Here is a 16760-nt window from a genome sequence, read left to right on the forward strand (position 1 = left end):
TGACAAAAAATATTTTTGACAGTAATTCTTAATGTGTTAACTTCACAGTTGACACCTTGCCTGTAAAATAAACATTACACGAAATATACATCGTTTGAAGAATAGTTTAACCAGGCATCCGAAAAGAAGAGAGAATGGGGTTTAATGTCTACTCAACACAAACTATGTCATTTTGGGACTAACATACTGTACCACTTTTTATTTCAATAATTTTCATGCATGTAGGTGTCTTTAGGAATCCTAGCGTATTCAATACCAGGCTAATTCATTACCGGTAAAATCGGCATATTCAAGACCAGTATATTATAGGGTTGGTTGATCGGTATATAAAGGTGCTAAGTAGTACTCATCAGTGTGGATAGAAGCCGATTCGATAATTATTATAGATGATTTTGATGATTGGAGTTTGATGTATTAAAATTGTTTTTTTTTATTATTGAGTTGTTGTTTAAATTATTTAATCTTATTGAGTTGTTGTTCAAATTATTTAATCTTAAGCTTAGGGTATGTAATTATTTTATATTTAGTGTATTTACTTTACGCAATTGAATATATTATATTGTTTTGTGTGTTTAACAATGTAATTGAATGTAATAAACATAATTTAGTGTATTTACTTTGAATATATATATTGTGTTTTTCAGAAACAATCAGCTAATGGAAACACAAATTGGCGCTGTGTTCACCATCCGAAAGTGGACTACTGTCGGGCGACAGTAATACAGACAGGGGATGAGTACGTGGAGAACCAATGGATATCGAACCGAGTGTTTAGTGCGAAGAGTTGGTCCGTTTTTATGCGCTCCGTTCGCACGAATAATGACGTCGAGGGGTGGCATAACCAAATCAACTCTCGACTGAACTACACAAAGAAGCTAAGAAACTCAAAATGGATATGGTGATGCTCACCGAAGGAAAAATCAGCAGATGCCAACGAAGCAGAGTTGGACTTATGCAGACACGCATATTCTCTCTATGGACCAACTACAATGCAGGTGAAATGGATACCAGTAGGCTATTGAGAGAGTGTGCGTTTCTGTACGGTCCCTCTGCGGAAACATCGTCGTAAGTGTATTGTAGTGTTGTTTGTGTTGTAAGTGTATTGTAGTGTTGTTTGTGTTGTATCAACCATAAAAGAAAAGAAAAAAAAATTAATAGTGTATCACATTTATGAACACAATACCCCGTTCAAGTATAAAACTAAAAGAAAAAAATTATGAACACAATTCCCTGTTCACAGTTTTTTACGAACTATTATTAATCGCATCAGCTGAAAACATTGATTTTTGATGTGATAAATAAAGAAATATTAATAGTAACATCAACACAATACTCAGTTCAAAGTTGAATACGAAACTATGGCTATTATTAATCGCATCAACTGAATACGATGTTTTATATGTAAATATTGTCTTCGAATGTTAAATATTTCAACTCTTGTTTGTATTATGATTATTTTAAATATATAATATTAATAGTAACGTCAAGTTAAACACAATACTCAGTTCAAAGTTGAATACGAAACTATGGCTATTATTAATCGCATACGATGTTTTATATGTAAATATTGTCTTCGAATATTAAATATTTCAACTCTTGTTTGTATTATGACTATTTAAAATATATAATAAATACCTTGTTAATCCTTCTATTGTTTTGTCTTAATTGATCAATTAACACCCATAGACAGAGTACTACTTAGCACCTTTATATACCGATCAACCAACCCTATAATATACTGGTCTTGAATACGCCGATTTTACCGGTAATGAATTAGCCTGGTATTGAATACGCCTGATACCGTCTTTAGCAGTGGGAGGAGATCAGAGGACCCAGAGAAAATCCATGAAGTTAGGCCAACGACCCTACTCCATGACACATACAAGTGTGGGGGATCATAAGGCATAATAAAAGGTATATACAAAATTATCTGTACTTCAAAACTAGAGACTCCTTCTCTAGCCCTTTTCTAAGGCAACTGAGGATAAGGAGTCCAGGAAAGTCAGAAAGATAGAGGTCTATTTTTGTTTGGTTTTCCAAACTGCTCATTCCAAATCAGCCCTTCCTTACTATGCTCTCAAAAGCTTAAAAATAAGCCACTGTTTGACACTTGAAAATATTTTTGTGTGGATTTAAAAAACGATGTGTCATTTGCATTTTCATTAAATATAAAATTTCTAATGGCTTAATACAAGCTTAATATGTTCCCAGCTCGATTATTTAACATTGAATTAAGAAAAAAAGCACAACGCTAGATAATCTCTCAGTCTGGATTAAATTGGCTTTAAAGTAGCCTAATCAGGTTTCTCTGCTACCAATAAAAGATGGTATAGCATCTTATTACATTCGAGCAACATAAATCATTGAAATTTCAATTTAGCATAACTTTGTAAATACTGATTGGAATTAAACCATTTTAGACTGTTATTCCTAATATAGATTAAACTCTGCAAGTTCTGTTGACTTTGACAATGGTAATCAGACCAGTGGATGAACATCAATTTGGCACTCAAGTTAACATGATGATACCTGGCAAAAAGCACCTTATAATTTATAATTATTTGATAATGCGCCAATTTAAATCAGTGTTGGTCAAAGTAGCCTTCTTGACCAATCCGTGATTATGCAGACCTACATCTGTTAGATTTATTTATTGTCCTACAGATAGAAACAATATTTATCCATCGGTATGCAGATCTACTTTATTTTTATATTAACAAAATTTACTGTGATATCTATATACAAGGAGTTCACTATCGATTCATAACTTTACTAAATAAAATTGTGATTAGCCAGAATAGCCAATTTTTGTGTGCTTCAGCAAAAAAACATCTGTTATCGATACAATGTACGCAGGTGTTGAGTTGGTTAGAGTATTTTGATTTGAAATTGAACCGTCGATCAGGAAAATAAACTGAGTCCATGAAGTTGAACAGTGTCAGTGAGTCAACAATCACAATCCGGCAAATGGGCGACTTTTTCAATTGAAATTTCAGTGAACATTCTAAGTTAAAGTAATACATTAAAATGAAAGCAAAGCAATATTCAAATGAAAACATACCTCAGCTTCAAATTTTCCATAAATCCATCTAATGTCAACTGTCGGAGCAACACAAAATCACCGATCCCATACTCGGGACCTTCGTGTATACCCGCCATTGCGAAAGATATTAAACACCGGCGCCAGGAGTCGCTGTTGTCATTTTTCTCGGATTAACCCATTGACGGCTGAAGGAAGTCATATATCACGGTTGTAATCGACCATCAAAAGTGGTGTATCGCTTATATACTATATCAATTACAGAAGAAATGCATGCTCTCTCTGTGGAGTATATTAATATCTCTTTATTACATTTTCACATGCTATTTTATGCTGTTTTTTTGTTTTGTTTTTTAGCGTTATTTACACTATCTTCTTTATTGTTGGTTGTCCGATATGAAACACCAAATCGATGACCGGCAGGCGCGGATTTAAGGGAGGAGGGGGCGGGGGTAGCCCCCACCCCCATGCGATAGCGCCCCACACCCCATGCGACAGGCCCAGTACCAAAAGATTAAAAGATCAGTTCCTGACACATTATGCGCCGCTATCTGAAATTTTCACCGAGTGGTCTTTTTGTTTGGTCGGAGTAGTCTTTTGCTTGGTCCGAGTGGTTTTCAGTTGTTCCGAATAGTCTTTGGTCCCGAGTGGGCATGGATTCCATTGTAGGGGTAGTTGGATGGTCGAATGGTTAAGCACGTGCGCGCTGTATCATAAGGTCTGTCATTGAGTCAAATGGCGTGGTTTCGATTCTTCTGTTGTACGTGACAAGGAATAGGGTCGCCCGTCCAACCTCGTGGGTTTTCTCCTGGTCCTCCTGTTTCCTCCCACTACTAAAGACCCCTACGCGCAAGCGATTTATTGAAATAAAATTGAACAGTGTGTTAGTCAGTTTGTGTCGAGTGGAAGTTAAACCCCATCTCTCTCTCTCCCTCCCTCCCTCTCTCTCTCTCTCTCTCTCTCTCATTCTGATCCACTCGTCTGTGATCTTGTTCTCATCATCACAATCATTTTCACGGTTATGGTGAACCGCAAAGTTAGTAGTGCCACTAGTGCGTTGGTCGTATGTGGGGCGACAGGTAACATGTTCTTTCATCTCTCACAAAACGGATAGAATTGATATATTATGTCCCATTTCTGATCCTCTGGTTCACAAGAATTTGCGATTGCTCCCATCAATGAACTAAAATGGTCGGTCTCAAAATACGTGCAGGCGATCTCTAAAATTATTATGCATCGGCGACTAAATGGGTTAAAGAGGTAAACAAACAATGCCAAAATTGAAGGGAAAAAACCCAAATATGTATGAATATATCTGTGTATACGTTTGATTGCTTTGATTGGATATCACAATACGCGCCAGTTGTTCAAAGCTCAAATTAGTAAACACTGTTATGCGTTCAGTAATGAAACAGGAACTCCTCAACGGACTATTGACGTTTGCGTGTGTGATCTTGATCTGACGGACATGGTCGATCTAGACAAAATCGCCGATCGTTGGTCAAACTTGACTAAGCGCGGACGCTTGATGAAAATAGGAAGATGATAATGGTAGAAGACTGAACTTTGATCCAATTTACCTATTACCCTTGCAAAAAGGGTTAGGGTTAGTATTTCCCAAAAAACTCATTTATATAAGGCGGCCACTGTGGACTCCAGAAATTCCCGAACCTCCCCAACCGGCCAATAATTAGCAACTCCAATGAAAATATGGGGTGAAGTCATATCTTTGCTAATTTATGTATATTCACAACAATATATCGAAGATATATTATGTAACTGATGTAATTATCACTTTTATAAGCTGTCACAGATTCACAGTACTTTGTGTGGCGTTCTTGCAAATTCTTAATAAATAAAATGAATTCACATGCGTAGTACTCAATTTTGCTCATGTTATAAGTATTTTCTGACCAGAATTCTGCAAAATCCAGGAAATGGCAGCGTTTCGTTTGATTATACATAATCCCACGTAACACTGCTGTAAAGGAAGCAAATTTCTGTTCCAAATTATGACTGGTCAATAGTCTGATTAACAACCAATAGCTAACTGTTTAACAATATCATTACGCTTTAAACAGAGATCCATATTGGACCAAATATGTTTACATAACACGTCATGACTCACGGTTCTATTATGCCCTGTTAACCATTGCATGACAGAATATTGCAGAAAAATTAATTGCATGACAAACGAGGCTATCAAAATGGATACAATGTAAACATTTTAACATTACTGTTTGGAGACGTAACTTTCACCTTAAATCACTGTCCAAAGTTTTAGGGAAGACCCCAGATTAAACGAAGGGCTGTCATGTTGCTGTACTTGGGATAGATTTGATTGAACGGGAAGAATAGACACACTCACTCAAAAGCTCAAGGATCAGAAGCCAATCCAGCAATGGCTAGAGAGGGTCAATTTTTTTAAAATTCAGATTAAGTTGTGGTGTGGTCATAACGGCCATAAACCATAACGGTCAAAATTCAGTTTGTTCAGAACGGCCATAATTTGGTCGTAACGGCCCAAAAGTTAGTCAAAGCTAGCCTAAAATATTACTATATTGCTAAAAGAATATATTTTACAATACATTTAGATCCACTGGCTATTTTATGTATTATTCATCTGATATGAATAATAAATTATGAACATGGTTTCAATTAATTAACACAATGAATTAGGCCTAAAAGGTTCATTGTCAATTACCCTGAACATTACGTGCTGATTTTCAAAGAAAGGCGTAATTACTAACTAATTAACTGGTTGGTTATTCCCTAATCAAGTACTTCACACTCTTCTAATCTATTTCTGATTATGACTTTAGTTTTTTTTACTTACATGCTATGCAGATTTTATTGTAAGTTTCATTTCGTTACTGTCAAAGACGTCTTGCATACTATATTATATATCCATGGTCCATGCTATATCAAAGTCAAACTACTAATCATTATTAGCTAAATCCGCTCGTCAGCTGAAAATGAACCCACTTGTTGTTGTTGTTCTTAGCGTTTAACGTCCGCTTCCACCGAAGGTGATATCGCAGACAAGTTCATTTTAATGATCTTAGCGCACGCACAGGGGTCTTTGCTGTGGGAGGAAACCGGAGTACCCGGAGTAAACCCACGAGGTTGAGAAGGCGCCCCTATCTCCAAGCCACATACGCTCACACCTGGGATCGAAACCGCAGCCGCAAGCCAGAGGTGACCGGCCAACTAGAGGTCGAAGCGTGACACTCTAGACCACTAGGCCATCCCAACCCCCTTGAACCCACTAAGCTATATTTTTTTATATAGTCTAGGCCTAACACTGTTTATTCAAAGCAATTATGGGATCTGAAAACATGCCAGCGCTTACATAAATTCATCACCCGTATGAAATTATTTACAAACATAAGAATATTTTAAACTATATAAAACTATATAAGAATATTTGGGGGGGGGGGGCAAATCTATTTTCGGATGGGGGGGGCACCGTCTCCCTTGCCCCCGGCTGGCTACGAGTGTGCGGCAATCTGTAAAATATAGCCATGGACCGTATAAGGTATGTATTATAAGGTCCATGATATAGTCTAATAATGTCTATTTGCATGTCTTCTTTTTGACTTCGATTGTCTTCAAACACTTAGTAAATTTGACTAAAATTTCCAATATATTTATTTTTAACTATCTATTTTTGAACGATTATAGCAATAACGGCATCTCTGTATCTAATGCACTTTAAAAGGATGAATTGTTAATTTCTCAACGAAGCTATTAAATTTTGTAGACATTGCTTTTAAATTAATGTAAATAAATATAATTGATAAAAAAAAATATTCCTAAAACCAGTTTGTATGGTATTATTTTTATTCTTTATATTTCTGGAGAAAAAAAAAATTTGTTCGGAGCCATAGTGTTTTTATTTACGTCACTTCATAACATAACGGTGTCGATAACGTTATGACGACAACTTTACGTCTGGTGAAACCGTTACTAAACAAAACTGACAGAGTTGTACCCCTTAGACTGCTCTTTTGAAGAAATCTTTATCGACACATGCGGGATTGTGTGTTTGGCGCAAATCGTCCCATATTTTATAAGAAATTAACTGTTTAATTTGAAATAACAGTTTCGTCCAACAATGTCTACTAAGGACGCAAATAAACAGGTATGTATTTTAGAAATGAAATAGATCTAGATCTTATTCTGACATTTGTCTGAATTAGAATCAATTTTAGTGGTTGGTTGACGAAAAACTTCCGCACCTGAAAAGAAAGGATTTTCCATTTGATGTGAGCAACAACTTTCTATTAAAGCATAATATTTACTACTGCCAGTTAGTCCTCTAGGCTACATGACAAATTCTAAGCTATGCCAAAAATTGAACATTAGACAAGTCCAGAGGGCAAACAAAAACCAGGAAAGCAAATGAAATAAATTGGGAAGTTTAGCCCTAATTTGGGGCCTAATTTTGATGAAATGACTATCTTTTCTAGATCAACTGCCCTAATCCTAATGACTGAATGAAGTCAAGCATACCGGTACGCCATGAAGTGTGGTAGATCTATAGTCCAGGCCGCAAGTACTCTTTTCTCCAGGTTATTGCGACCCCTGAACCCACGCCTATAGGACCTAGGATGAAAGTCCCCCCCCCCCCCAATCAAGAATTGCTTTCACCGGCCCTGTAGTCACTAGCCTAGTGGTACTGTCAAATGTGATGGAAATTTTGCCCAGACTACTCAAGATTCATCGAATGCCAACTGTCAAGGGTTTTTTTTTTTTTACAAGCATATTTATTCTACCAACTGTCCAAAACTAAAGATCTGAAAAGGTGCACAAGAAAACCATGAGGAACTTTCATGGGCAACACTGTGTGCTTGAAGTTGAGATCATAAGCCATAAGGTAGTTCAGCTCTGAACGTAGGTCTCATTACTCTCGACCTCTACGTTCAGGAACTGTCCTATTGAATCCTTGTCGAAAATCTAATCACTTCCCAGTCAATTTTACTGGGCAACTTTTTACTGCTAAACGGTCGCGTGTCAGTCCCTGTGAACGCCTGAACAATATAAATGAACATCTTAGTGAGAAAATAAGACCTTGCTTACGTGGCTAGAGTCAGTATGAGCGACACAACCCGCTGTTAAAAAATATGTCTCCATCTTCTAACCAACTTGGCGGACATCATTGAAAGGGTAACGCACAAATTTAAGAACTCGGCCATATAAGATGAAACGAAATTTAGGTAAGCCTGGGAGAAAAAAAATGAAATCTTTGAAAAGTTGAGAATCTTCAGTGATTTATTGCTTTGCCTAGCTAAATTACAATAATTTACAATCAAATTCTTTCAAAAATCCCAATTTTTTCGCACCAGACTTACCTAAATTTCGTTTTATCTTATATGGCCGAGTTCTTAAATTTGTGCGTTACCCTTTCAATGATGTCCGCCAAGTCGGTTAGAAGACTGAGACGTATTTTTTAACACCGTGTTGTGTCGCTCATACTGACTCTAGCCAGGTAAGCAAGGTTTTATTTTCTCACTAAGATGTTCATTTATATTGTTCAGGCGTTCACAGGGACTGACACGCGACCGTTTAGCAGTAAAAAGTTGCCCAGTAAAATTGACTGGGAAACCAAATCTGGTCAACAAGGATACAATAGAAGGGTCCCTGAACATAGAGGTCGAGTGTAATGAGACCTACGTTCGGAGCTGAACTAGCCATAAGGCTGATAAGGTCTGTTATTCACATTCAGTCAAGTGGGTTTTATCATCTATAAGATTACCTAGTTTGTGCCCAGTTGAAAGCCAATATCTACTAGACACAACAACCGCAATGACAACTTGGAATAGGCTAGAATCACACTTCTAATATTGAATTAAATGGGGGTTGATCGTTCAACTACATGCAAACTACAGAGATTCAAGGCACAGCATAAGAGTAGGAAATATTCTCTTCAAAGACGCCAGGATTCGTTTAGTTGACCTTGTAGATTGAGGTAGGCAAACCCATTATGGTTCTCTCCAATGAAGCTATAAAACAAAAGAAGAATTGTTTGATCTTTTATCAATATCGAGAAAAACACAAACGATCAAATTGTCAATTCTACATTGTCTTCCATGGTTGCCATGCTGACAACTATCCATCCCATGATGATGACATTGATATTGCATTATGAACAGAGGAAAAAAATCCTTTCTGTTGTACAGTTTGAAGGTGTATTAATATAAACACTAATTATTTGTTCTTATTGATTTCAGGTTGAAGACTTCATTACCAAATTCAAGAAAGAGGTTTGTACATTAATAATATATGAATGAAACTTAACATGACATCAACATATTAAATACTATGGTCGATCTGAGAATGACAAGCTTACATATTTTTTTATTCTGATGTGCATTGCCTAGAAGCAGATGCTTTGGCCTTCTATGAAATGCTATTCTTCCGATTCCAATGATCAAATGTTATTGTAAATTCATGTACAAAGGGCGACCCGAGTGTTGCAATCTATAAGACCATGTTTCTTGGTCAACATCTGGGATTTGAACCAGGGATGTACTGGCCAAGGCTACGATTTGACTGCCGTGACCCACTCATCATCTTGAACCCTATGCATTTTTGCAACAGTCATTAAGCTAAATAAGGAATATTTGTGAAAAATACATGTACCGATGGCACAAAAAGTGAATTGTTTGTCTCCAGCCTATACGTAATTAGTGCTTTTGTTGCAAATTAATGAGCAAAAAGCTGGGGGTAGCTATTCAAGTCACAGTGTTTATTTTTTTATTAAGATGAAATCCTGGAGTGACCTTTCTTTGACATACTTTCCGTCAACGTAATTCCATGAGCTACTTTAATTTGACTTAAATTTAGATATTTTTATTCTAGGCAGAAACATTAGTGACAGATGTATTTCCACGTAAGATTATACAACTTGAAAAAATTAACCAAGTAAGTACATGATTTTAATTAGGAATACCGAAAAAGGCTGGAATTCTGTGATACATGTTTGAGGTTAAAGTCCCTTCATCAATACCAGCAATTGTTTTCAAGACTGTTTAATTCATACATACATACAACAGGGATGTGCCCAGAAAAATATTCATGCTGGGCAGTAATCTTGGGCAGGGCGTGCACACACCCTCTTAATAGCAGGGGCAGTTTGAGGGGCACTGGGAGTTCGATCTGGCTTGAGATAAAATTATAATTGTTTTCCTATCCAAAAACAGTAATTTCTTGACATTTTGGCAAAGTTTTTTTGTTTTCTTAAATCAACTTTTTATGAAATCTCTGATAATTTATGATAAATAGAAAATGGATTTACCTGATCTTCGTTGAGAGAATCAACACTATGAAAAGAAATTAAAATGATATATTCTGAAGATCCAGTCTGATTTCTGAACATATTTTCGATCACCGTACAAAATGGTGCGTACTGCCAGGGACATAACTAGCCAAACTGTTCCAAATGAAAACATTATGATGAGTACATTGATGGATGGATGGATGACAGACATGCCCGCCTGAATCAGCAAATTGATATTTTAAAGACCATTTATTAATTATATTCCATTAAAAACATAATGCTAAACTACAACGATGCAGTGCCAGTAAGCAAACCAGACTTTTTTTTAACTAGTCATGCTAGTTAAATCGCACTATGACAAGTAAGAGTCTACATCAGTTAGATAACTCAGCATGGCAAACAATAAATCGAAAATAATGAATTTCACCGTTATTTTTAGATGTCTATGATCGGAGGTTAGTTTGACGCGAGTCAAGATTATTTATTCAGTTTATGAGGTTAAAAGGAACAAATACAGATGTAACAACATATTTTTCCAGAATATATATAGATTAATCCTAACAGAGCTTTAACCTCCATATTGTTTACATCAGTCTTGTTTCTATTGATTTTACGCAGCCTTGGTTATATTTCTTATTGTTGGTCAGTTTGTACAGCATTATGTTTAATATCTAACCTTCATTTTTTGTTAAATTTTGTTTATTATTTATAAATTTTGGCAGACGTTGAATTTAGATAATGAAACATTTTTGTTTGCCTGTTTAAATTTTGCCCTGTTCTCATGTTACAAACTTTAATTTTATTATTACAGGAAATGAAAAAAACTAAAGCTGGCTCTATAAAAGCAGATTTAAATGTTCCTGTTCCAGACCCAGTGGTGTTCCATAATCAAAATGATTCAAAAAATAATGATGTAAGTTCACAGGGTTGGTAGTGGCAAAAGGATGTTTGGGTTACCAGGAGGTCGTCATGCGTGGGCAAAAGAAGTGATCCATATTCAGTTTGTGTTAAAAAATTATGATCATGTTAAATATTATAATAATATAAATTCAAACAAAACAAGGAAAAAAAGACTTCATTTCTGAATTTTATTAAATTCTGATCTTTTACTCCTCAGTTCCTACAGCCGAACAGGTTTCCATAATAATACAATACATAGCAGAAAACCTGATGGGTTACCATAAACCATTTTCAGGTAACCTGTTAGGTTACCACACCCAGCTGTTAATTTCAGCCTTACTATCAGTGGCAGTCCCAATGAAAATCAACATATAGTCATGGGGAGAGTTTGGATGGGTGGTGGCAGGGGGGGTCATGATTGGGTCCAGAGGTTGGCTTATAACTTATAATATCTATTCATATTGTTGAAACTTTTTACCTGAAACCTATCCATTCAGTAACTGTGGACACTTTCACTAGATTTTTATAGTTTCATTCAGGTTTTATTACCGGTAAACACATTAAGTTAGTTTGGGGAGGGATTTTCACATGATACTGTAAGCTATGTTCTGATACATCAGTTCAACGAACCAACAGAAATCTGTTTATTTAATTTTAATGTATTCTTGACTAGTAAATAATAAACTTAAGCCGATACAGACAAATTGAGAAAAGATACAAAAAACTGGACTTGTATTTATTTTTATATATATAATTTAAAATATTTTGATTTTCAGTCAAAAAAGAGGAAAATAGACTTTACAACAGGTGACTTAGACCACCTGACAGGATCAAAAGTGTTAGTTCTTCCAAATGGATCCGTTCCAGTTAATGCACATATTTTTAAAGCATGTGAGAAATTAAAGCCTTTAATCAATGATCTTATTGATCATGCTAATATGGTAAGTTTAACAATTCAGAAAAGTAGAGGGTTGACATGTCTGCTCTATACTGTAAAATGTCTAAAATATACTCTTTAAAAAAAAGTAGGGGATATTGAAATGCAAATACCTGTGCAGGTTGCGATATGATAAATAGTCATGGACATTTGACATGCTTTGAAAGTATGTTCACAGATGAAGAACTTATCGCCCCAACAGAACCACTGAGCTGCACATTTGACATGCAATAGCGCCATACACGTGGGTGGGGTTCATTGATGAAAACGGCTGTGTGCTGGATTATCTATCCATGTTTGCTTTCCTATCGGTTCTAGCATAAGATTTACTGTTTAGCGTATCTTTGCTTTAGTGTGTTACAGTTAATTTGATCGGGAGACGTGTTCATCAACGTCATCCGACAACACTGCAAGAATTGGCCATGGCACCAGGGCTGCCGACAACCAGTATCGCAGCGCAATTTGCGATACATATTTTGCCCGTTGCTAATCAAAAATTAAAATCTAACATTTTTGATTCGCAGTAACTGCGAATCATGAACATGCCTGTCATTTTGGATATTGACACAAAGATTTATCCATATTTCTCAACGCTTTCAACGTATATAAAATATCAAATAAATTTTATAAACAAAACGGAATTCTCCGTGTGACATTTTCTTCTCGAACTACCCAGACTCAATTCATTATACTATATAACAATGCTATATAATACAGGGACATAACTTTATGAATCGGGACTATTAAACCGGAAATAGGGAATCAAGTAGTACCACTCACGTTGCGTGACATGTCAATTTCGAGTAATTATATCAGTATTCAATTTGAAAAAAATTAAATTCAATGTATCCCCCACGTATTGTAAATAAAATATAAAAAATAAATATGTGTAAACGTATTGTAAAATGAGAAATCAAAGTAAGAATTCCCGTAAACTATTATTGTTTATATCGCGTGCGTCTAGTTAATCGAGATTATTCGTAAAATACCGCGTGCTTACGATTGAACAAAAATAATAACACACGATAAAAAGCAGACGAAATTGTTTTCTAACGAAGAAATAAGTCACTGCCCAGACATAAGGCCTAACCAAAAGTCTACACTCATTCGGAAATGTTCACAGCTACCTGTAGAAGTGCTAAAATTCTAAATAAAATCTTAAGAATGAAATCTAATCGTTTGTTATCAATTGAAATTAAAATAATCTTGTTATTTAGGTGTTTTATGTTGAAACTGAAAAACTGCTAATCAATTTTTAAATTTGCTAATCAAATTTGGCAAAATTGTACTTTTTGATTAGCAGTGCTGCTAATCATCTGTGAAAAATTACCGACAGCCCTGCATGGCACTGCAAGAGGAGTGGGTCAGATTGCCCCAAATCATGATTGGACGGTTGATTAGGAGCATGCCACGATGAATCGCTGAATGTCTGAGGATTGGTGGAGGATTAATCATTATTAAGACAAAAACCAAAAACGTCCATTTTCATTTTTGACAGTGTATCTCTTTGTGAGTGAAATAAGCAGCCCATATGAACTGTTTATGTTCATGTGTAGGCAATTGGCCTGTTATTAACATACACCGGTTACCTCTAATAAAAACAGCAGTGCTAATGACACCTGTAAGCTTATATGAGAAAATGAATGAAATAAAAAGACACCAATCTAGAATATTTTTAAAAGTTTTGTCTTACTTCAACATAAGATTTAATTTCTGTTTCTCCATTTCAGGTAAAAATGTGGATTAGTTTTTTAATTCCAAAAATTGAAGACGGAAACAATTTTGGTGTATCTATACAGGTAAATTAAGACTGTTTCATTTCTGTAAATTAGGAACAGTTAAATTTGATAATTCCATAACAAAGCAGATTTGAAGAATTTTGTCCCGCATATTAAAATTACTCTCAGCATTTTATCACATCAAATTTACTGACATAGGAGTTAGTTGACAGATGGACATTACTCTTGGCCATTACTGGGGAAAACAGTAAAAAATCAACATAACATTTAAAAATTCTACCTTGACTTGTTGATTTATTTTTGGGTCAAATAACATCCCTGGTGATTGCATGCAAACTTCAAATTATTGTACCTTATGTTTCAGGAAGATACAATGGCAGAAGCTAGACAAGTCGAAAGTGATGCTGCTACATATTTAGATCAAATATCACGCTATTATCTTACAAGAGCTAAAATTGTTTCAAAAGTTGCTAAATATCCACATGTAGTAAGTTCATTTGATCTTTATATCCTGCACAAAAACTGAGAAAACAATTTGGTTTATTTAAATATGATGATTGAAATTCTTGACGTTTGATAAGCAAAACATCTAGTTAGTATCATGCGCTGAGGTGGCTAGTTGAGTAAGACATAGGCTAGCTTACTAGAAGACCTCGGGTTCGCTCCTGGTGTTGGCCGAGATATTTTCTCGGGATTTTTTGGCATGGTCCCTCCTCGTCGGTTATACAGGACAGAGGGCCTGGCAAGACAACGTATAGTCATTCAAATGGGACAAAAAATCCAGGTCTCATGTACAAATTGGTGTGCACGTAAAAGAACCCTTGGCAGTTGAACTTCAACATAAGAGTATGTTGTAGCGCCGCTGTCCCAGCAACATTAACCATCATAAGTATAACAGTGGTTAATGAGCTAATGGCACTGGTAACTGTTGATTCAGAAATATGATTATCCATTGTAATATTGTTATAATGATTTGTTAACAGGAAGATTATCGACAAGCTGTTACAGAATTAGATGAAAAACAATATATTTGTTTACAATTAACCACATGTGAAATTAGAAATCATTATGTAAGTAGTTTTTATTTTATTTTTTAATTCAAGATGAATTGAAATGGGTTTAACTGGACCTCCAGTTTAGTTTTTATTGTTCCATCTGAAAGAGTAGAACTTCTTCCTTTCCCTGCCCAGTATCTTCCACCACTGACCAAGGGAAACAACACTTGACAATTCCAAAGAAGTTTTCCAGCCAACACTGAAATTGTACTCCAGACTTCCTTACTCACGGAGTCACCGTGCTTATTTTATAATTTGATCTGAAATATCTATAGAATTAAAACATGTAAGCTGTTCATTTTAAAACTTCTCCATGATTTTCATTTCTGCCAATTCATTAAAAAAATATTTTGTTTGTTATTACGCGACAAATTCAGTTTTGTAAGCAAATTATGTTGATTCGATTTTGGTAACAATATTAAATTCTTCAAAGTTAAGAATGCCAAGTCAATCCTTCTAATTTAATTGAAAATTTATATTGAAAATTTATTTATCTATTAACTTATCAATCTTTTTCAGGCTAGTCTTCATGACATCATCTTCAAGAACTTAGACAAGATCAAAAAGCCTAGAAATGCCAATGCTGAATCGTTATATTAAAAACAAAAACTATCTGTGATTGGGGTACAAAAAATTCTCTGGCCAAAACTTGTGAATGGTTCGTGTTGTTTTGTGTCAAATTTAATCTAAGGAAGTTAAAATTTGGTGAATTATGAATTCATTGTGACATTTGTAATGCGTATGTACTTTTAATGTCTTTTAAAGACTTGTTTTATTATCAGCACTTTTCTTCCATAAACCTAAGTGAAATCAACATTCTTATGAACAGTCTTTAGACACTCAATAAAATAACGTTGTTTATCTTTTCGTTGATGCATTTGTGCTAGTTTTGTTTCCATCATATATATTTCTCTTTTCTCAAAGTTAAATACAAAAGCACTGGTTTGCTTGAATGTCATTAGAATCCTTGATGTGATTGGTCAATTTATTAATTGACACACTAAGGGTATAACAAATACTTTACTTCTGATGAGCTCAATAAATGATTTACAATCAAATTTTTATCAGCTCAGTAAACAGAAGTTGTTTATAAATAAGACTACCATATATGCATGTTGTTGCAAGTGATATTATACTTAAAATATAATGTTTTAAATCTGAAACTTTAAACGTTGTATATAATTGGTAGGTGTACATTAAAATACAAGAAAACATCTATTTTATTTCAAACATTTTTTCAAACAAATTTCCACAGAAATTTGTGCCAGATATGTTTTGAGATTTTCTAAATGTGCCCCTGTCGTGCTCTGTCAACATTATTTTGTTGCATGTTATTAGTAAGCTGCTTCAAGTTTTTGTATCTAAAAATTTGGGTGGTCAACCCCATACAAATTTGGGTGCAAAGACATGGCCATTTGTTTCACTGTCTGTAGTGAAAAGCATTCAGTCCAACGAGAACTTAGGGAAATGTTGGAGCAAGGCAGAGACTGAATTAACATTGTCATCAATGGGGAAAATAAAGGTCTTTTGCCTCCAGATGAAAAACAGGTGTTGTCTCTCTTATACCGCCAAGTATTCTGCATATCAAAGGCACCCATGATTCGGAAATGTGACAGTGGCACTGACAAGTTAAAAATTAATTTTAATCTCTGGGGTGTTGTGCACATCCCTAGCCCAAAGAAAACGGGATTTGTGAAAGATTATGAAAAAAAATGAATTTCTGAGAATCCGCCATTTTCTGTGTCTGTGCACATCTTTAGGACAACATGTGGAACATTGAAAAAAAGTGTTGTTTCTGAGAACCAGC

At 35.2% G+C, this 16760-nt stretch overlaps 2 protein-coding genes across 3 annotated transcripts in view; one reads left to right on the forward strand and one right to left on the reverse strand.

Moving 5' to 3' along the window:
• The window catches only part of LOC126831781 (unconventional myosin-Id), a 40694-nt gene extending 37524 nt beyond the window's left edge, over window positions 1–3170 (reverse strand). For both annotated transcript variants that reach the window (XM_050562423.2, XM_050562424.2), the window contains exon 1: window positions 3062–3170. In XM_050562423.2, the coding sequence (XP_050418380.2) occupies window positions 3062–3159 (98 nt within the window). In that variant the 5' untranslated portion in view covers window positions 3160–3170. The remainder of the gene's footprint in view (window positions 1–3061) is intronic.
• A 3869-nt stretch (window positions 3171–7039) lies between these two features.
• LOC126832239 (proteasome activator complex subunit 3) lies at window positions 7040–16169 on the forward strand. The gene is made up of 9 exons (XM_050562951.2): window positions 7040–7184; window positions 9274–9306; window positions 9905–9967; window positions 11134–11235; window positions 11999–12163; window positions 13890–13958; window positions 14263–14385; window positions 14882–14968; window positions 15473–16169. Exons 1-9 carry the CDS (start codon window positions 7158–7160, stop codon window positions 15551–15553), a joined length of 750 nt encoding a protein of 249 aa, XP_050418908.2. The 5' UTR covers window positions 7040–7157; the 3' UTR covers window positions 15554–16169.
• Window positions 16170–16760: the final 591 nt, after the last annotated feature.

Source organism: Patella vulgata, chromosome 9 (genome assembly GCF_932274485.2).
Source record: "Patella vulgata chromosome 9, xgPatVulg1.2, whole genome shotgun sequence".
Classification (NCBI taxonomy): domain Eukaryota; kingdom Metazoa; phylum Mollusca; class Gastropoda; family Patellidae; genus Patella; species Patella vulgata.